The sequence below is a fragment of the Salmo salar genome, chromosome ssa03, assembly GCF_905237065.1.
Source record: "Salmo salar chromosome ssa03, Ssal_v3.1, whole genome shotgun sequence".
Lineage (NCBI taxonomy): Eukaryota > Metazoa > Chordata > Actinopteri > Salmoniformes > Salmonidae > Salmo > Salmo salar.
The window spans coordinates 55,914,343-55,934,904 of NC_059444.1; the positions used below are offsets into that span (position 1 = coordinate 55,914,343).

General features: G+C 40.9%; 3 protein-coding genes across 5 annotated transcripts; all 3 read right to left on the minus strand.

Annotated features, from left to right (window-relative positions):
- Positions 1-320: 320 nt before the first annotated feature.
- Positions 321-4,086, minus strand: LOC106600967 (interferon a3). The gene is made up of 4 exons (XM_045716049.1): positions 4,042-4,086; positions 1,469-1,618; positions 686-778; positions 321-471 (listed from the first exon to the last, which is right to left on the minus strand). Exons 1-4 carry the CDS (start codon positions 4,084-4,086, stop codon positions 376-378), a joined length of 384 nt encoding a protein of 127 aa, XP_045572005.1. The 3' UTR covers positions 321-375.
- Positions 4,087-9,556: 5,470 nt separating this feature from the next.
- LOC106600969 (interferon a3) lies at positions 9,557-11,872 on the minus strand. 3 transcript variants are annotated; one of them, XM_014192777.2, is made up of 6 exons: positions 11,484-11,872; positions 11,226-11,313; positions 10,880-10,954; positions 10,604-10,753; positions 10,215-10,292; positions 9,557-9,885 (listed from the first exon to the last, which is right to left on the minus strand). In XM_014192777.2, exons 2-6 carry the CDS (start codon positions 11,310-11,312, stop codon positions 9,796-9,798), a joined length of 480 nt encoding a protein of 159 aa, XP_014048252.2. In that variant the 5' UTR covers position 11,313; positions 11,484-11,872; the 3' UTR covers positions 9,557-9,795. The 3 variants fall into 3 exon arrangements, with proteins under 3 accessions (XP_014048252.2, XP_014048251.2, XP_014048253.2); XM_014192776.2 differs by having other exon boundaries at positions 11,226-11,872; XM_014192778.2 differs by lacking the exon at positions 10,880-10,954 and having other exon boundaries at positions 11,226-11,872.
- Positions 11,873-13,276: 1,404 nt separating this feature from the next.
- On the minus strand, positions 13,277-14,267 carry LOC101448043 (IFNc). The gene is given in 5 exon segments (NM_001279097.1): positions 13,277-13,384; positions 13,489-13,581; positions 13,678-13,827; positions 13,959-14,045; positions 14,142-14,267. Coding segments are annotated over 5 exon segments (564 nt in total).
- Positions 14,268-20,562: the final 6,295 nt, after the last annotated feature.

The following is a 20,562-nucleotide window of genomic DNA, read 5'->3' on the forward strand; positions in this document are numbered from 1 at the left end:
TTCAACACCATCTCTCAGCTATTTACAAAATAATGGTTGAGTGTGCTTTGGTTTTGTTTCAATGTCAGAGTTCCCCTTTAGAAAGTCGGTCTATAAAAAAATGAATGCATGAATTAATTATATAAGTGAATGAAAACAATATGAGATTAGTTGTATGTATTTTTTATTTAATTGTATTATAAATAAAACACGAATAAATAAATGCATAGTGTACACATCAGTCTACCAATATAAATAAATAAATAAATAAATAAATCAGTCATTCTGTCAATCAAGCAGCCGGCCAGTCAGTCAGTCAGTATATATATGAGCCATCAATCTGTTAGCCAGCCTGAGGAATATGTCACGTCTGCAATGATGATTCTTTGGTTCTCCTCACAGCTTGACTCTGCTGTCAATGAATTTCTTGAACTGCACCAAGTTTTCGCGAATCTCCTTTCGCACAATCTCCCATGCGCATGCGCTGTGTTCCTGGAGAGCGTACAAGATATACATGTTATTTCAGTCAACTCAACCACTGCAGGTGTTGTTGCTCCAACGCATCCATCGACATAAAAACGGCACTTGGCAATTCCAAGTTTCATATGTGAGTTGTGGCATTGAAATGAGTCCTATTTCTGGTGATCTAGAACTTTTACTCAGATTAATTTAGCCTCTATTTGAGGACATTTGAAATTGGACCCACCTTCTCTTTCAAGACGGTGTTCAGCTTGTTGAAGTATGTTTTCAGAGTAACCGACCATCCATTTCCAGAGGATTCCCAAACACCACCTACGACCTGGAGACAATATAAAATGCTGGTGAGTGCATTAATTATGTCTTATGAGACGGTTATGAAAATATTAGAAACATATTTGGTGTGTTTGAAGTGTTTAAATTATTTAAATACCAATGCCCACGATTGTCTGCCCCAAAAATACACAGAGTGTACACCACATTAGGAACACCTTCCTAACATTGAGTTGAGCACACCGTTTTACCCTCAGAACAGCCTAAATTCGTCAGGGCATGTGTTCCACAGCGATACTGGCCCATGTTGACTCCAATACTTCCCACAAATGTGTCATGTTGGCTGGATGTCCTTTGGGTGGTGGACCATTCTTCATACAGAAGGGAAACTGTTGAGCATGAGAAATCCAGCGGCGTTGCAGTTCTTGACACATTCAAACTGGTGCGCCTGGCACCTACTACCATACTCCCGTGAAAGACATATTTTGTCTTGCCCATTCACCCTCTGAATGGCACACATACACAATCCATGTCTCAATTGTCTCAAGGCTTAAAAATCCTTGTTTAACCTGTCTCCGCCCCTTCCTCCACACCAATAGAAGTGGGTCTAACAAGTGAGGGATCATTGCTTTCACCTGGATTCAGCTGGCCAGTCTATGTCATGGAAAGAGCAGGTCTTGCTAATGTTTTGTACACCCAGAGTATAACCTATAGACTACACAAGAGGGCTCATACTTACACATAACTCTAAGTTTTGAACTTGACGATATATGACGTTTTGGAACATATTAAGTTCTGTTTTGTTCCACGTGACAGACGTCAGACTGTTGTTGTATAATTGTTCCACATATCGCATAGCCTCCAATGCAACCACATAGACGTCCTCACCCTGGATAAAATAAAACAGGGTTTTAGGCATTGGGTGTCTAAATAAGTGGTTTTAAACTCCCAATTACCCATACTGTATTTAAATTATACTGTACTTAGGCTATCAAAATGCTGAAGTGTTTCCTACCTCTGTGTTCTTGTAAAGATCCTCTGGAAACATTTGTTCGACGTTTTCTTCTGCACACATAAGTGGAAAGAGTCCACCCTGAAATAGAATTCATATCAATATCAAGAAGTAAACTATTTTGTGATAGTAACCTTAAATTAAACATTGTGGTACAGAAAGTGAAAGCATTTCTTAAAAATATATGCTATAATGCAAAATAGAAATCTGAATATTATTGCGAATTTTGCTCATCAATTTGTGCACACCAAATAGCGGACTGGTGCAGTTTAAATTCCTCACCATATCTGAGAGCATGCCTATGCTCACATCGTTCAGCTTCCCCAACCTACACTGCGTCCACCTGCAAGGTTTTGATGCTGCTGTGCCTTGGCAGAACAGAGTTAGGCAAATGCTCAACCATTTCAATACAGCCATGTTTCTTTTATAAGAACTTGAATGGAACAGCTATTATAAATGATTAACGACCGATTATCTTAATCTTGATTGATATGATACCTAGATTGTTGAAGATGCCCATTTTATATGACACAAGTATCGCTACGTAAAGGTATCAAAATCCCTTTGTGGTGAAGAAGGGTTTCATGGTTCAGACTTTCGCTTCCCTTTATAAGCCCCAATTTTCAGGGGGTTTATTCTTAATTTTTCTGTTGTAAAACTAATCAGAAAATGTTTGCCTATCAAGTCAACAGTTTTCATATGAAGAGAATTGCATTGAGCAATGCATTTCATGCTAACATATTCAGCAGGTGTTAAAATGTTGCCCATATTGAATATTAAATACTAAGAAAACCATGGCTGATTTGTTATTTCTATAATACAATGGTACATGGATCTCTCCTATGAAATGAGGGCCATGTTCAATATAAATATGCTGTAGTTTTGGACATTGCACACCACATTTTTCAGATTCTGTGTGAAACGTTTTTTTGATAGGAGTAGCACGGAGATCCATTTTTGCTCACACACGTTTAGTCTGTTGTCGACTCTCTTTTAATCCGGTAGTGCAGTCTGAAGCATTACTGAACAGTGTTAATATTGCAAATCTTTGAAATAAAAACACGTTTTATTAATAGAGTAACTGGTAGTGTTGAATGAAGACTAAAGCCGCCGCCTCTAAAATGGAGAGTAGAGTGCGGTGGTGTTGCGGTGGTGTTGCCAGCCTGCAGGGGAATTACTTTTCCTTTTCTCTTATGCGCTTCATTCTTATTAAATTGATTCGGTAAATTCCAAAGGGTCTTTTTAATGTTAGTTCATTTTTGTTTAAAAAAAGAGTTATATGCCGTAATTTTGCCTTGACGATGATGTGTGAATTTGACCGAATGTGAATGATGATGATGCTAATGATGGTTATAGCTATATTTTTCTAAACTTTTATTTAACCATGAAAATCCCATTCAGATATAGAATCATATGAGGATGATGACTAAGACGTTAATTGGAGGTGTAGATTTCTGATTATGCAGTTTTTATGTTAAGTCTTTATATGATGTTACCTTGTAACAATGAACTAACTGATCATAGCATTGATTGTTCATGACTGTTGGCCAATCAACAAATTAATGATTATTTTAAAACTTGAGATGAATTCCACTGTATTTGTGCAGTCAGTTAATTACAAATGTTGTTAAATGGGTCAACAGGTTTATTTCGCAGCCTACAGTCGTGGTATGAAATAAATATATTACATCTGCTAATCTGTAGTGCATAGACTCTCTTCGCCGTTGTTTTGAACACATGAATGCATGAAAGACTGAATGGATGAATGCATGGATGACAAAATTTGTAAAAATAATACAAACTATATGATAATAGATGCATGTTTTTTTCATTTAATTTTAATATAAATAAATGAATAACAGCCTTAATAGCCTTCACATGTACATGAATCAATCAGACAGTAAATATATCATCCATCGATCTATTAGCCAGCCTCATGTACATGTCACATGTCTCCAATGATGATTGTGTGGTTGTCCAACAGACCTGTTCTTCCTCACTGCTTGACTCTGCTGTCGAGGAATTTTTAAATCTGCACCAGTTTGGAGCAAACCTAAACCCCCACGATCTCACATGCGCATGCGCTGTGTTCCTGGAGCGCATACAATACATAATTGTTTTAGAGTCAACTCAATCACAGCAGGTGAAACACTAACGCATCCGTCGACTGAAACGGCGTTTGGAAGTTCCATGTTTCACATGTGAGTTGTGGCAGCAAAATTCATCCGATTTGTGGTGATCTAGAACATTTCCTCTGATTAATTTAGCCTCTTTTCAAGGACATTTGATATTGGACCCACCTTCTGTTTCAAGACGGTGTTCAGCTTGTCGAAATGTGTTTTCATGACGCGTTGCCTGTTGTCACCGACCCTCCATCTCCAGAGGATGCCCCAACACCACACCCGACCTGGTGACAATAAAATGGTGGTCTGTGAATTAATTCCGCATTAATTAAAGTTCTGAAAATATTATACAAAAATAATTTAGATGAAATCACAAATTAAAGACCTGTGCCAATTATTGTCTGCCCCCCAAATATAGCTTAGGCTACACCATGAGGGATCATACTTACACATCCCTCTAATTTCTTAACTTAACTAGGTCATCTGTTTTTGAACAGGTTCAGTGTTTCCTTGTTCCACGTGACAGGAGTCAGGCCATTAAATAATTGGGCCATATATCTCAAAACCTCTAATGCAACTACAGAAACGTCCTCACCTGTGTAAAAGAAAACAGGGGTTTAGGCATTAGGGTGTCTCATAAATTCCATGGGTCAACTTCCAATTTATCATTTTGAAATTGTAAAATATCATATACTATAGTTTAGGCTATTAAAATCTTGCTATATGATACTGAAGTGTATCCTGCCTGTGTGTTCCTGTAAACCTGCACTGGAAACATGCGCTCGATTCTTTTAGACACAGAACTGGAAACTGTCCACCCTGAAATAAAGTGAACTGTATTGGAATAGTAACCTTAAATTAAACATTGTGGTGCAGAGAATGAAAGCATTGGTGACATATAATGTGCTGTAATAAAATAAAATAAATGTAGGCCTAATAATGAGATATATTGAGAATCAAATTGTGCACACCAAATAGCGGACTGGTGCAAAATTTAGTGGACTGGTACATAAACTGCGTCCACCTGCACCGATCGGAGTCAGCTGTGCCTCAACAGAACAGAGTCAGATAGAAACTCTACTATTTCAACAGATCCATGGTTCTTTTCATAATATTTAAGTGAAACAGACTTTCGAAATGATCAACAACCGATTATCTTAATCTTGATTCGATATGATACCTACGTTGCTGAAGATGTCCATCATAGAATAAAGCGAAGTATCGCTGTACGTGAAGCTATAAAACATTCCTTTGTGGTGAAGAAGTCTGCAGGGTTCAGGCTTTAGCTTCCCTTCACAAGCCCCACTTTTTTTTCTATAGTGAAATTAATAAGAATGTTTTTTTGTCCAGCAAGTTAAGTTTTCATACATGTCTATGCAAATGTGACATTAGTAAGTTCATAGTATGTGAGGATCTTAAAACATCTAAGGTTAAAAAGATCATGCATTCTATATTAGTTGATAGAGATTGATAACATTCATATAATTGTGTTAAAAAGTTAAAACCCATCAAGCTACAAAGGGTAAGAATTGTAAAAGGAATGTGTAAACGTTATATTGATTACTTTATTTTGTGGTGCCTAATTGAAGGGGAAAAGTGTTCATCTGTGATCTACTAAATGCTCTTAATCTATGAGCCTGAGATCGATTGCTCTGGTCTCCACCCAAGTTCGCAGGGAAATCGGGTCTTTTCCTTATTGCAGTAAAAGTTTTCAGTGAGGAAACAATACCGTATCACTCGTGATTATTTCTCCCCTTTTTCAGGGGCGTAACATTTTTGGAGGCTCTGCTGAGATGGCTGCTCAGATGTCCAGTTTCCACATCCTGGTCGCTGAATTCCGAGCCAGCTAAATCCCCACATAACAACTCAGGCAGGCTGCAGTGAGGAAAGTGTTGCTGTTCGAGGAGAGCTGGAAGTTGGTGGTTAAGTACGTGTCAGCTGAGGCCATTGATCGACCATCAGAGACAGTAAGGACCATCTAATTCAGAGTCAACTCCTGCACAGTAAAAGTTCCTCCTGTTCTGTCAACATGACGACCGCCTTGGAAGAACTACAGGAAGAGGTAGTAGGAGAATTGCACACCCTGACTAAAGACAAGTTACTAGAGATATGTGATTTCCTTGACATCTCAGGCGAACAGAGAAGAGATGTCCAAGACAAATCCCGCATATCATTGATGACTCACATTATGATGTTCCTTGAAAGAGAGGAAGTTGCAGAGTTAGAAGATGGCGGCATGTCGGAATTGTTGCTACTTAAAGACAAAATGACAGAGATGATCAGTGGCATAGATAACGAAACAGGGCAAACTGACCATGATATTGAAAGAGCCGGAACACATCACATAATAGAGGAACTGAGAACTGCAACCCCACAACAAGGGGTGGGAACTGAGCAGATTACTGCAGCTAAAGCCAGTGATTCTCTGCGTCAGCCCCAACCCTATGCCAATCTTCAGGTGAGCGTGCCGCTCTCACCCAGTGCACAGCCCAGCTCATACTTGCGCAAAGAGTTTAAAATTTCTGGTCAGATAGGTGAACCGGGCCAGAAAGATAAACTGATTTTTTTCAGCCTTGCCCATCAGATCGAGAATGGACTTAACAGAGGCTATCCTGAGGTAGAAATAGTAGACGCAGTAGTCAGGGCTATTTCTCCAGGCTCACAGCTACGCAGCTACTTGGAAGGTAAACCCCAGCTAACTCTTCCCACACTTAGATGTATCCTGCGTTCCCACTTCCAAGAGAAGAGTCCAACAGAGCTTTACAAACAGCTAGCTTCAGAAGCACAGCATAGCAAGGAGACCCCTCAAAGCTTCCTGATGCGCGTCTTAGATTTGAGGCAAAAAGTACTGTTTGCATCCCAGGAGTCAGAATCAGGGCTTAAGTATAACCCTGCTCCAGTCCAGCGCATGTGTTTACACACAGTCCTTACAGGTCTCCAGAGTGACAGTATCAGGATAGACATGCAGCCTCTCCTGCTAGATAGCGAAACATCAGATGAGGTTTTGCTAGAGAAGCTTAACATTGCTTGTGCTAATGAGATAGAAAGACGAAACAAAAGGCAGTTTAATGCCCCACAGCCTGCTACAACGGTAAGTGTAGTCCAGTTAGAAGATACGCCATCTGCAAAGTGTCCTGTGAAGGAAGCCAAAGCTAAGATACCCGCAGAACTGTTAACAGAGTTAGCTGAACATAAGACAGGTGTAGCTTCTCTAAAAGGTCTCAGTGCAGAGATTGCTTAGATTAAGGAGACATTACAGCAGCCTATGTTTCAGTCACTGCCTTGTGCCTATGCCCCACCTCCAGTTAGGAGGCCAGATTTACAGCAACTACAGTCAGCCCCAAGCACCTGACCCTGCGCAGCATCAATATGCACCTAACCTGTATACCAACCGCTCTGCTCAAGCTCCAAGGAGGTGTTTTGTCTGCCAGCGGGCCAGAACAGATGCACGCTGCACACACTGCTTCCGATGTGGGAGTGGAGAACATTTTCAAGCTGGATGTAAAATCCGGGGAGTCAGACCATCAAGAGAGGCCCCTTTAAATGGGGAAGGGTTACCGCTGAGGGACGAGTGTTAACCGTAGCTACCAAAAAGTCTCAGAAATGTGAAAATTGTGCCAGAGAAGATTCATTTGAGAACCTGAAACAATGTTCATCATGTAAAGAGACACTGTACTGTTCCAAAGTATGTCAAAACCAACATTGGACTAAACATAAGAAAAAATGGGTTAACTGCCTTGTTCAGGGGCAGAACAACATATTTTTACCTTGTCAGCTCAGGGATTCGATCTAGCAACCTTTCCGTTACTGGCCCAACATTCTAACCACTAGGCTACCTGCCGCCCCATATTCAATATTGAATATAAAAAACAAGAAAACAGTAACCTATTTCGAGAGTATAGTGCAGTGGTATTAGCTTATCTTTTCCTTTTCTCTCATGGTGTTCATTCTTGTTACATTGATTCTGTAATGCCAAGCGTCGGCTGGAGTGGAGTGGTGTCAAGCTCGCTGCAATTGGACTCTGGAGCAGTGGAAACACGTTTTCTGTACTAATGAATCATGCTTCACCATCTGGCAGTCCGACGGACAAATCTGAGTTTGGCGGATACCAGAAGAACTCTACCTGCCCGAATGCATAGTGCCAACTGTAAAGTTTGGTGGAGGAGGAATAGTGGTCTGGGGCTGTTTTTCATGGTTCGGGCTAGGCCCCTTAGCTCCAGTGAAGGGAAATCTTTACGCTACAGCATACAATGACATTCTAGACAATTCTGTGCTTCCAACTTTGTGGAAACAGTTTGGGGAAGGCCCTATCATGTTTCAGCCTGACAATACCCTAGTGCACCAAGCAAGGTCCATACAGAAATGGTTTGTTGAGATTGGCCCGACCTCACTAATGGTCTTCTGGCTGAATGGAAGCAACTCGACGCAGCAATGTTTCAAGTAACATCTAGTGGAAAGCATTCCCAGAAGAGTGGAGGCTACTATAGCAGCAAAGGGGGATGAGATGTTCGATGAGCAGGTGTCCACATACTTCTGGTCATGTGGTGTATAAACTTAAAGTAGAACATCATGTGACTGACGATCAGCAGCAAGTTTAATCTGCATCCCCTCAGATGGTTAGATAAAACCATTCTCATTGGTTTTAGACAAGAACGAAATTTGGACAAATTATACAAAATACATTGTCTTCACAAATCGGGGAAATTACCACTAAGGACCCCAAAGTCAAGATTAAATCAATTTATGTCTATTCACGCCAGCGGAGAGATTACAGACAAACAGCGCTTCATGTGGAAGTTAGTCAGAAGCTCTGACGAGGTATTTCCCCCTCAGCATATTTATACTGTCTCTACGGGTTACACAAAGATAGCCAACTGTCTCCTTTCTCAGCAAAGCGTTTGCTCTCAGAGACCAGCTGCAGAGGAGGACAAATCCTGGCAACCACAGTCTGGGTGTTCTGCTGAGCCGACCTGGTGAGAGCAATCCTCAGACACCCTGTCTGTCTACAACAGGTGCATTTCTATGTATTAAACAGGTCAAACATGTAGAATAAGCAGTGGTGTAAAGTACTTAAGTAAAAATACATCAAAGTACTAATTAAGAAGTTTTTGGGGTTATCTGTACTTTAATTTACTATTGAATTTACTTTGAATTCATTACATTCCTTAAGAAAATATTATTATTTTTACTCCATACATTTTCCTTGACACCCAAAAGTAATCGTTAAATTTTAAATGCTTAGCAGGACAGGAAAATTGTCCAATTCATGCACTTATCAACAGTACATCCCTGGTCATCCCTAGTGCCTCTGGTCTAGCGGACTCACTAAACACACATGTTTCGTTTGTTAATTACATCTGAATGTTGGAGTGTGCCCCTGGCTATCCGTAAATTAAGGAAAACAAGAAAATGGTGACGTCTAGATTGCTAAATATAACGAATTGGAAATGCTTTATACTTTTACTTTTGACAATTAAGTATATTTTAGCAATAACATTTACTTTTGATACTTAAGTATATTTTAAACCAAATACTTTTAATCAAGGAGAATTTACTGGGTGAATTTTACTTTTACTTGAGTCATTTTCTATAAAGGTATCTTTACTTTTACTCAAGTATGATAGTCGGGTACTTTTTCCACCACTGAGAATAAGTGTGACACACTGAAAAAGCAGAAAGAGACACAGTAAAATTCAACTACACACATTTTCAATATGTATTTTTTTCACAGGTTATTCAAGCAGACAGGAAATACAGTTCAGTTCAACATAGGTACAAAAGGGACATACAAAATATAAATATAAATTTATAATAATAAAAAATTATGAATTATGCATTCAAATATAATAAATAGACTAACAGGGTCCCACGTGATTGTGTGTATTCTTTATAAACTGTTAAGGGCGTAGCTTCTGAGATGAGTCCGGATGATCAGTGAATCTTTGCCTTAAAAATATCCAATCTTTGCAGATGACGTCTCGTCTCTTTCCTGATGAGCTCCCACGCCTGTGCACTGTAGTTCTGAAAAACAAAGGAAAATGTACATATTAGTGGTGTTGACTTTCTGGTCATATAATGATCATATTGTCTAGAACAACAAAGGGCTGGGCCGTATGTAATAATGTATGAAGCTTCTCAGAGTAGGAGTGCTGATTTAGGATCAGTTTGCATTTCAGATCACTATAAATAAGGACAGAGGAGACCTGATACTAGATCTGCACTTCTCTGAGATGCTTAATACATATGGCCCTAGAACCCAAAACAGTGTTTCAAACCTGCTCCTGCTTAGCCTAGTTTATATTCATTTGATTAGATGTATTGAACACGTTGCCATCCGAAACCAAACTCACCATTTTTCTCAGAACCTTCCTATTCAACTCCTTGGAGTAGCGTTTCAGTCTCCTCTCAGGTTTCTTGGCAGGTGATACCTGTTGGACAAAATTAAAACATTAGCCTCCCACTGAACATAATAGCCCACATAGATTTTCTCACTTGTACAGTTAGTAGTCTACACCTAAAGCAGGGCTTTCCAACCATGTTCCTGGAGAGATACGGTCCTTTAGGTTTTCACTACAATCCTAATCTATCACAGCCGATTAATTAGCTGGTTGATAAACTGAATCAGGTTAGTTACAACTGGGGTTGGAGCGTTAACCTACACGAGGGAAGCTCTCCATGAACACGGTTGGAGAGCCCTGACCTAAACAGGGATTATACTATAAATAGACCCGTTACTTACACAGGATTTAAGGTTCTCCAATTGTCGTTCTAGAATGTTGAGGAAATCGTCCAAGTTTTTCTTGTCCCAGGTGACAGCCTTCATATTCCCATCAAACAGTTTTGTGATTTGATAGATGGTCTCGTTCCGGAATCTGACTTGGTCCTCAAACTACACATGAACATGTAAAAAGAAGATTAGAAACAGTATAGGCTTCAATTATGGCATCAATATAACATTGGCTCAAGACCGCTATACTAATATCAGAACATGAAAAGTCAAAATTCTAGTTTTTACCCCGGCGTCATCAATGTGTCTGTAAAGTGATGTTGGGAAAAAGACAGGGGCATCCTGCTCTGTGATGTCTCCTCCCTGGAATACAACCAATATAGTATTTTATTAAGTCACGCGTCTAAAAGTATAGCTTATACTGCAAGGACAGTATAGGCCTAATGTATATAGCCTCTCGTGGTCGCTCTGTCATTATAGCCTAGCACCCTTTTACTATGGCTACTCTAATATAGATTACAGTCTTCTAACATAAAGGCTGAACATGAAACACAATACTATTTTGATAGGTTGGTTGTTTTGCTGTCCTTAATACATGCATTCAGTCTCCTCTTACAGTGTGCTGATAACTCACCATCTGGTCCAGCAGGGAAAGGTATTCTGAGCTCAAGTGACCGTAGTGGTGTTGGATCCAGTCACAGCAATGACACACGCTCTGCATACTGCAAATAAATTGAAAAAAACACGTCCAACTCTGCATTGTATACATTGTAAATAGTAGTTTGCTTTGCTCTTATATTCCCAGTTGAGTTTGAACATTTTGGCTCTTAAGTAGTTTTATTTGGAGATGGGAAAGCGAAAACTGTATGGAGAATATCCCCGATTAACCTACCGGAGGCGGGGGCTTTAACTTTTCAGACTCCAGCACATGTAGGCAAAGGAATTCCATGTTTTGTCCGACTTCTGGACGAACAAATGCCAGCTTTGAATGATAGTTTAACCACAACAATATAGGTTATTTTATTTAGATATAGGCTATTCGCGAGAATAAGCTATACGCGAGCTAGGCTTTTAACTGACGTTAACTTCGCGTGAACCGCAAAAAACAAATTCAAAAAAAGTCTGGTAACAAAATCGTCGAAGTCGAAATAAAACCCCAAACTATGACATTTACCCATATAATAGGTCAATTTAGTTGGTTACGTTCCCAAGTTAGTCCGAAATATTGTTTCGTGGGGTTCTTGCAAGTCCTTAGTGTTGCGCTTCAAATTAAAAGTGAAAGGGAGACGTCTGAGTCTCTCATCTTTTCATTTCAACAATGACGTAACCAACTTCCACCAACTGGTGATGCAATTTTGACGAGCAGTGACAACATGATTTGTTGGAACGTTGTCCTTTTCTTTACAAAGGAAAAATGAAAAATTATATTTGACCATACATGTTATGGAGCCGCCAATACGGCTAGGCTTCACTGCTGGTCTCAGATCCCTTCATCACTTTCACTTAGCCTCGACTTTCTGTCTGTCTGTCTGTCTGTCTGTCTGTCTGTCTGTCTGTCTGTCTGTCTGTCTGTCTGTCTGTCTGTCTGTCTGTCTGTCTGTCTGTCCGTCCATTACATTGATATAACTTTTCACTCTAGAACATTCAAAGTGAAAAATATAGCCAACCATACACATTCATTGTTGACACATGCATTTGATACATGTTTTTCGCAATTACAGTATCAAGACCTTGAAATCCCCAAAAATATCCAGTACAAAGACTGAAGGAGACAAGAGAGATCAGTCTGAACATTTAAATAAAGATTACAGAGTAATGTGGAAAGGTCTACATTCTAAAAAGCTTTCTCATAGCATAAGAAAAGCATGTTTCTCTTTGAGGTTAGAGAGAAAGTCTCCCCACAGTTTCACGTTTTGGCTTGACAACCTTGTCGCCATTGCTTGACCCTCCGAAATAAAACCAAAATAATACAGTTAATTAATATTACAGTTGACATAATGTTATCCTAATGTGCATCTAAAACTAGAACAATGGTACAAAGATTTTCATTATTTTCATTATTTCCTCATGAAACCAGGTCCACCACTTGGGTTCCTCCTCCTGAAGTTTCAAGTTGTGTTCTAGAGGTAAAGAACAAACCAATATTGATCCTACAGTGACAGCTTAAAGTGAATTGATTTCATCAAAGTGTTAGTGTTGGTTAGTTATGTTTTGACTGGTGAGATTATTGAAAGAATGATGTGAAATAAAAACAGGCAATGTAAAAAACGGATCTTTCCTCCCAACAGCTAAAGGTCCTGAAGCTTCTGCACATGTGCAGGACCCGTAGGCTATAGGACTAATAGTACTGACATCCATATGTCCTGAGCATGTTTAATAGAAATATGAATGTTCACACACCGACAGACTGGGCTACAGAATGAGCACTCAGATTAATAAGATTTCAAAGTATACAAATGTTTATTAACTTAACATTTGATGAAGAGCAACATATTTTCCAATAGATAAATCAATACATTCATAAATAGGCATATACATAAATAAATAACCTTAATAAATAAATAAATAAATACATGTATAATATTTCTGTTTGACGTTGCACATTACGTGATTGTAGAATAGTAGGCTTTTAAAATCATGTACAATTGTAAAACACAATTCCAAAAATGTTCTGCAAGTTCAAGTTCATGTTCTGTTGGCCCACAGAAGGCTATCAGAGTTGTGTTCCAGAATGAACTGTAGGGTGTACAGGAGCTCTTTTCGAACCACTTCCCAGGCGCAGTAACTGAAATTCTGTGAAAATACAAATAATCTGTTAGGGAAATGTATGGTAATATTGTCCAATGTAGAGATATTATCAAAACAATGTGTCTGTATGTGTTTAACCTATAGTCTACCTTTTCTTTTAGGACTGCTGCAATGTTCCCAAAGTACGTATTCAGTCCTTCTGTCCTGATGAGATAATCACTTGTATCCACACTGCCCATCATCTGCCAGAAAGAAAAAGGCAAGCGCTGAATAATAATAAAAATGTCACAATACCACAATTAAACAGTTAAGCGATGTGAGTTGACATAGTAACTCACACATTTGCTTTCTTCAATCTGGCGGTATACAATATTCTGAAAATTCTCCAACTTCTGTTGGTCCCACTGAGTAGGCAGGTCGTCAGCTTCAAACAATATGTCGATGTTCTTCAATGTCTCATAAATAGCCTTAGCACCACTGCTGCCCAACTGAAACGGACAACAACAATACTTTCAAATAACATCAATGGCAGTTTAAAGTTATCTACTTTCTATTCCTAACGGTTGCAAATACTCATTCATGCTGTAAAGAACATTTGGATATGCTCGCTTGCCCTTACCTGTGGCGCGCCGGAGGATGCAAATGCGGTGGCTGGGAATGCCATGAAGACGTTCTCCTGCAGACACTCCAGAGGAAAATTACCCCCCTGAAAGAAAGAGAAAACACAACATTCACGTTGAGCTATTCAGTTATACATAGGTGGATAATACTTCTCAAGACAAAATAAAATTAAAAAATGTACCATGTCTCTCAGTAGGTTGTGGGTTATTCGCACCAGCTGTCCTTGTAGCTGGCAAGGCATGGGCATGGAGCAAACGTGCGCGACGCAGAGGAAGGCGCTCATCCAAGTGATAGTCTGAAGTGCCATTCTTAATGTAGTTAGATGATCTGCAGCAGATGATCATTGTTAGTCGAATATAATCCTGAAAATAATTCATTATTTGTATCCTGAAGCAATTATCAAATGATAGCATATTGTTGACTCACCTGTTGCCAGTATATTGCAAATTTCCTCCAGTGAGAATGTGGTTTGTGTTCTGATCCCATATCTGCGGATTAATTTAAATAGTGAGGATTGAAAGGATGTACAAAAAGTGAAAGGGTGTCACGCTAAATTAGGAGTTAAAATGAATGAATTTGGGAAAGTTTTGCCCACTGAACCGCAAGTCCGGATTTCTCTTTTCGTGTGCTCCACTTCCATCTCAGCATGTTTCGAGTGTTCCTTCATGGGAGGCACGTTGTCCTAAGTAGGTTGAAAAAATATAACTCATAGATGGCCTTTTGAAAACGCAAACTTTTCAAAGAAAGACAGGGAGAAGGAGAGAGGGAGAAGGAGAGAGGGAGAAAGAGAGAGAGAAAGAGAGACAGAGAATATCGACCCCCTTAACTTTACAATGAATGCAGTAGACCTCTTTATGTCTTTATCAACACCAATATTAAACTAATGGCACTTTTATGGACTAAGGGTAGGCCTACTACAATGTTTGTTTTTTAATCACAAAACTGCTATTTGCTTGTTTCTTTCTTTATTTGTTTGTCTCTCTCTCTCTCTCTCTCTAACGTCCGTATCTGAATAATGAGGCTAACATTAACATTTTATTATTTATTCCTTTCGAGAGACTGGCAGGGATATTCCTATAAATAAACTAATGTGCCAATGTGTTGTGATAACGTTATCGTAGGCTTATTAGAAAAATACCTACATTCTAATTCCTAATAATAATACTTTTCATCGTCTTAGATATGCTTAGCTTAAGGGTAAAATTATAGTTTTGATATCTTGGATGGTCATTACTTGAATCAATTGTTCTCTGACAGTGGTTACCGTTCTCGAACCCTATTACTCAGCAATTTACCAAAAATGTGGTCGAGTGACACTATGCTGTTGTTTTGAACTGCATATTGTATATAAACAAATGAATACATGAAAGACTGAATGGATGAATGCATGGATGACTGAATATGAAAAGTAATACAACCAATATGATAATAGATGCATGTTTTTTTCATTTAATTTTAATATAAATAAATAAAGGAATAAATAAATACATAGCCTTCACATAAATCAGTCAGTCAGTAAATATATCATCCATCAAACTATTAGCCAGCCTCATGTAAATGTCACATGTCTCCAATGATGATTATGTGGTTTGTCCAACAGACCTCTTCTTTCTCACAGCTTGACTCTGCTGTCGAGGAATTTTTAAATCTGCACCAGTTTGTAGCAAACCTCCCACGATCTCACATGCGCATGCGCTCTGTTTCTGGAGCGAATACAAGACATGCATTTTTTCAGTCAACTCAACTACAGCAGGTGCTGAGCTAACGCATCCGACGACAAAAAACGGCGTTTGGAAGTTCCATGTTTCACATGTGAGTTGTGGCAGCAAAATTCATCCGATTTGTGGTGATCTAGAACTTTTCCTCTGATTAATTTAGCCTCTTTTCGAGGACATTTGATATTGGACTCACCTTCTGTTTCAAGACGGTGTTCAGCGTGTCGAAATGTGTTTTCATGACGCGTTGCCTGTTGTGACCGACCCTCCATCTCCAGAGGATGCCCCAACACCACACCCGACCTGGTGACAATAAAATGGTGGTCAGTGAATTTGTTCCGTATTAATTAAAGTTTTGAAAATATTATACAAAAATAATTTAGATTAAATCACATATTAAAGACCTGTGCCAATTATTGTCTGCCCCCCAAATATAGTTTAGGCTACGCCATGAGGGATCACACTTACATATCCCTCTAATTTCTTAACTTAACTAGGTCATCTGTTTTTGAACAGGTTCAGTGTTTCCTTGTTCCACGTGACAGGAGTCAGGCCAATTCATAATTGGGCCATATATCCCGAAGCCTCTAATGCAACTACAGAAACGTCCTCACCTGTGTAAAAGAAAACAGGGTTTTAGGCATTAGGGTGTCTCATAAATTCCATGGATAAACTTCCAATTTATCATTTTGAAATTGTAAAAATCATATACTATAGGCTTCAAGTGCATCATCCCAGTCCGACATCGCTAGAGCTGCCCGTCAGTCAAGAGTTGCCAGAACTGCCCGTCAGTCAAGAGTCGCCAGAACTGCCCGTCAGTCAAGAGTCGCCAGAGCTGCCCGTTAGTCAAGAGTCGCCAGAGCCGCCCGTCAGTCAAGAGTCGCCAGAGCTGCCCGTCAGTCAAGAGTTGCCAGAGCTGCCCGTCAGTCAAGAGTCGCCAGAGCCGCCCGTCAGTCAAGAGTCGCCAGAGCCGCCCGTCAGTCAAGAGTCTCCAGAGCCGCCCGTCAGTCAAAAGTCGCCAGAGCCGCCCGTCAGTCAAGAGTCGCCAGAGCCGCCCGTCAGTCAGGAGTCGCCAGAGCCGCCCGTCAGTCAGGAGTCGCCAGAGCCGCCCGTCAGTCAGGAGTCGCCAGAGCCGCCCGTCAGTCAGGAGTCGCCAGAGCCGCCCGTCAGTGAGGAGTCGCCAGAGCCGCCCGTCAGTGAGGAGTCGCCAGAGCCGCCCGTCAGTGAGGAGTCGCCAGAGCCGCCCGTCAGTGAGGAGTCGCCAGAGCCGCCCGTCAGTGAGGAGTCGCCAGAGCCGCCCGTCAGTGAGGAGTCGCCAGAGCCGCCCACTAGTCAGGAGTCGCCAGAGCCGCCCACTAGTCAGGAGCCGCCAGAGCCGCCCACTAGTCAGGAGCCGCCAGAGCCGCCCACTAGTCAGGAGCCGCCAGAGCCGGCCAGACTGCCCGGCGATGCCAGAGTGGCCCGACTGCCCTCCGGCGATGCCAGAGTGGCCCGACTGCCCTCCGGCGATGCCAGAGTGGCCCGACTGCCCTCCGGCGATGCCAGAGTGGCCCGACTGCCCTCCGGGTCTGCCAGAGTGGGCCCGACTGCCTTCCGGGTCTGCCAGAGTGGGCCCGACTGTCCTCCGGCCCAGCCCGAGTGGCCCGTCTACCCGGAGCTGCCGGGGTGGGTCGTCTTCCCGGAACTGCCAGAACCAGAGCCACCTCCAGATATAGGTGGGTTGGGGAGGGGGGGTGTAGCACAGTGCCGTCGTTGACGGCAGCCACCCTCACTTCCCTCCCTTTAGTTTAGGGGGATTATTTTGTTGTTGTTTGGGGTTTTTGTTATTTTTGAGGTGCTTCCGGATTAGCACCTTTAGGGGGGGGGTACTGTCACGTCCTGGCCAGTATAAGGGTTAATTGTCATTGTAGTTTGGTCAGGACGTGGCAGAGGGTATTTGTTTTATGTGGTTCAGGGTGGTGTTTTTTGTAGTAAGGGCATTTGATTTAGTATTCCGGGGTTTTTTGGGCACTGTTTGAGATTCAGGTATTCTATGTTTAGTCTAGGTAGTCTGTTTCTATGTTGAGTTAATTGAGGTGGACTTCCAACACATTGTCCGATTTCAAAAAGGCTTTACGGTGAAAGCAAAACATTAGATTATTTTAGGATAGCACCTTAGCAAAAATAAAAAAAATAAAAACATTTTTCCAAGCACGGATAGCCGTCACAAAACCAGTTATACAGCTAAAATTAAGCACTAACCTTTGACAATCTTCATCAGATGACACTCCTAGGACATCATGTTAGACAATACATGCATTTTTTGTTCGATCAAGTTCATATTTATATCCAAAAACCCAATTTCTACATTGGCGCGTGACGTTCAGAAAATGTTTTCTCCCCATAACTCCCGGTGAATAGGCACATTTAATTTACAGAAGAACTCATAAACGTTGACAAAATTTATAACAATTTTTTAAAGAATTAGAGATAATCTACTCCTTTATGCAACCACTTTGTCAGATTTCAAAATAACTTTACGGAAAAAGCACATTGTTCAATATTCTGAGTACAGAACTTAGCCTTCAATGCTAAGCTATACAGTTAGCCTACAACCATGGCGTCGACAAATCTCTAAAAATATGTTCTAAATATTTTCTTACCTTTGCTGATCTTCGGCGGAATGCACTCGGAAGGGCACCCACTTCCACAAGAAATGTTCATTTGTTCTGCAAAGTCCATCATTTATGTCCAAATACGTCCATTTTGTTGACCCATCCAGAACACTTTACAATGCCATGTGGCGTGGACGCAAATCCATAGACGAAATGTTCAAAAGTTCCATTACCGTTTGTAGAAACATGTCAAACGATGTTTAAAATCAATCCTTTAGGGTCTTTTTTAAAGTAAAATTGCGATAATTTTACAACCGGGCAATAGGTATTCATCCCAGAAGAAAAATAACCAACGAAGTCACGTGCACGCGCGTCACGAGACACCTGTCCTCAGACTGGCCAGTGATTGACTGAGCCAGAATTTTCTGCCCGGTAACAGGTGACGGATGAAACCAGTTCCTTAAGATTGTTGAAAGCCAATGGAAGCCTTAGGAGGTGCAACGTAAATCCTATGTCACTGTAGTTTTTCAAGGGATTCAAAAGAAAAACTACATTTCTAATTTCTCCCAGTTCCTGATGCAATTTTTCTCAGGTTTTTGCCTGCCATATGAGTTCTGTTATACTCACAGACACTATTCAAACAGTTTCAGAAACTTCAGAGTGTTTTCTATCCAAATCTACTAATAATATGCATATTCTATTTTCTGGGCCAGAGTAGTAACCTGTTTAAATTGGGTACGTTTTTCATCCAGCCGTGAAAATACTGCCCCCTAGCCCCAAGAGGTTTAAGACCCTTTACATTGTCGAAGCACCTTTGGCACCGATTACAGCCTCGAGTCTTCATGGGTATGACATTACAGGCTTGGCACACCTGTATTTGGAGAGTTTCTCCCATTTTTCTCTGCAGATCCTCTCAAGCTCTGTCGAGTTGGATGGGTAGCGTCGCTGCACAGCTATTTTCAGGTCTCTCCAGAGATGTTTCAATCGGTTCAAGTCCAGGCTCTGGCCAGGCAAATCAAGGACATTCAGAGACTTGTCCTGAAGCTACTCCTGTGTTGTCTTGGCTGTGTGGTTAGGGTCGTTGTCCTGTTGGAAGGTGAACCATCGGACAAGTCCGAGGTCCTGAGTGCTCTGGAGCAAGTTTTCATCAAGGATGTCTCTGTACTTTGCTCCGTTCATCTTTCCCTCGATCCTGACTAGTCTCCCAGTCCCTGCCGCTGAAAAACATCCACACAATATGAAGCTGCCACCCACCTGCTTCACCGTAGGGATGGTGCCAGGTTTCCTCCAGAAGTGACGCTTGGCATTCAGGCCAAAGAGTTCAAACTCGGTTTCATCAGATCAGACCATCTTGTATCTCATGGTCTTACTCCTTTAGGTGCCTTTTGGCAAACTCCAAGTGGGCTGTTGTGCCTTTTACTGGGGAGTGGCTTCTGTCTGGCCACGCTACCATAAAGGCCTGATTGGTGGAGTGTTGCAGAGATGGTTGTCCTTCTGGAAGGTTCTCTCATCTCCACAGAGGAACTCTGGAGCTCTGTCAGAGTGACATTCGAGTTCTCGGTCACCTTCATGACCAAGGGCTTTCTCCCCAGATTGCAAACAGCCCTCGGAAAAGTCTTGGAATTTCAGTTTTTATTTTTAATTTGCAAAAACGCCTAAAAACTTGTTTTCACTTTGTCATTGTGGGGTGTTTTTGAAGATCAATGACGATTTAAGAAAAAAATAAAAATTTAGAATAAGGTGTAATGTAACAAAATATGGAAAAAGTCAAGGGGTCTGAATACATTCCGAATGCGCTCTATCAAATAACCTGACAATGATCCACATGATATGGGTAGAATCGAGGCCTTTCTCAGTCATGAAATACGAAGCTAGGTCCCTCTTGGTTCTCAGTCTCTCCTATACCACTTTGCCCAACATGTTATTCCCCAGAGGTTGTCAAAACACAATTTGTATGGTTTTATAACTTGTATTATTATTATTATTATAGGGCTGTGAAACCCAGAGCTGAATGTCTTCAGACTGAGCATTTGTCACTGGAAATTGCTGATGACATTGAACATAGCTGAGGATTAGGGTATTCCATTCTTTTCAGTCTCTCTTTTCTTCCCTGGAAATGCATTCCCAAGCAAACTAGACAGATAGCTAACAACTAAGTCTAAAATAAAACTCCTAAGGCTAACATTTCTTGAATGAAAATATTGAAAACGTTTAAATATGGTCTCAGAAACACCTTAGCAGCCCCGTGCTTGACAATTTTTAGTTCAACTTTCCTAACCTTTTTGTCAGTACT

Bases quoted from the DNA above. Each gene is read 5' to 3' on its own strand.
- LOC106600967 (XM_045716049.1), bottom strand. From the start codon at position 4,086: ATGAAAACACATTTCGACAAGCTGAACACCGTCTTGAAACAGAAG. The intron at 1,619-4,041 runs GTGGGTCCAATA...TATTTTATCCAG, and splicing joins ACACCGTCTTGAAACAGAAG to GGTGAGGACGTCTATGTGGT. The intron at 779-1,468 runs GTAAGTATGAGC...TATTGTCTCCAG, and splicing joins TTCAAAACTTAGAGTTATGT to GTCGTAGGTGGTGTTTGGGA.
- LOC106600969 (XM_014192776.2), bottom strand. From the start codon at position 11,360: ATGTATACAATGCAGAGTTGGACGTGTTTTTTTCAATTTATTTGCAGT. The intron at 10,955-11,225 runs GTGAGTTATCAG...GTTGTATTCCAG, and splicing joins TTTCCCTGCTGGACCAGATG to GGAGGAGACATCACAGAGCA. The intron at 10,754-10,879 runs GTAAAAACTAGA...GTTCATGTGTAG, and splicing joins GACACATTGATGACGCCGGG to TTTGAGGACCAAGTCAGATT.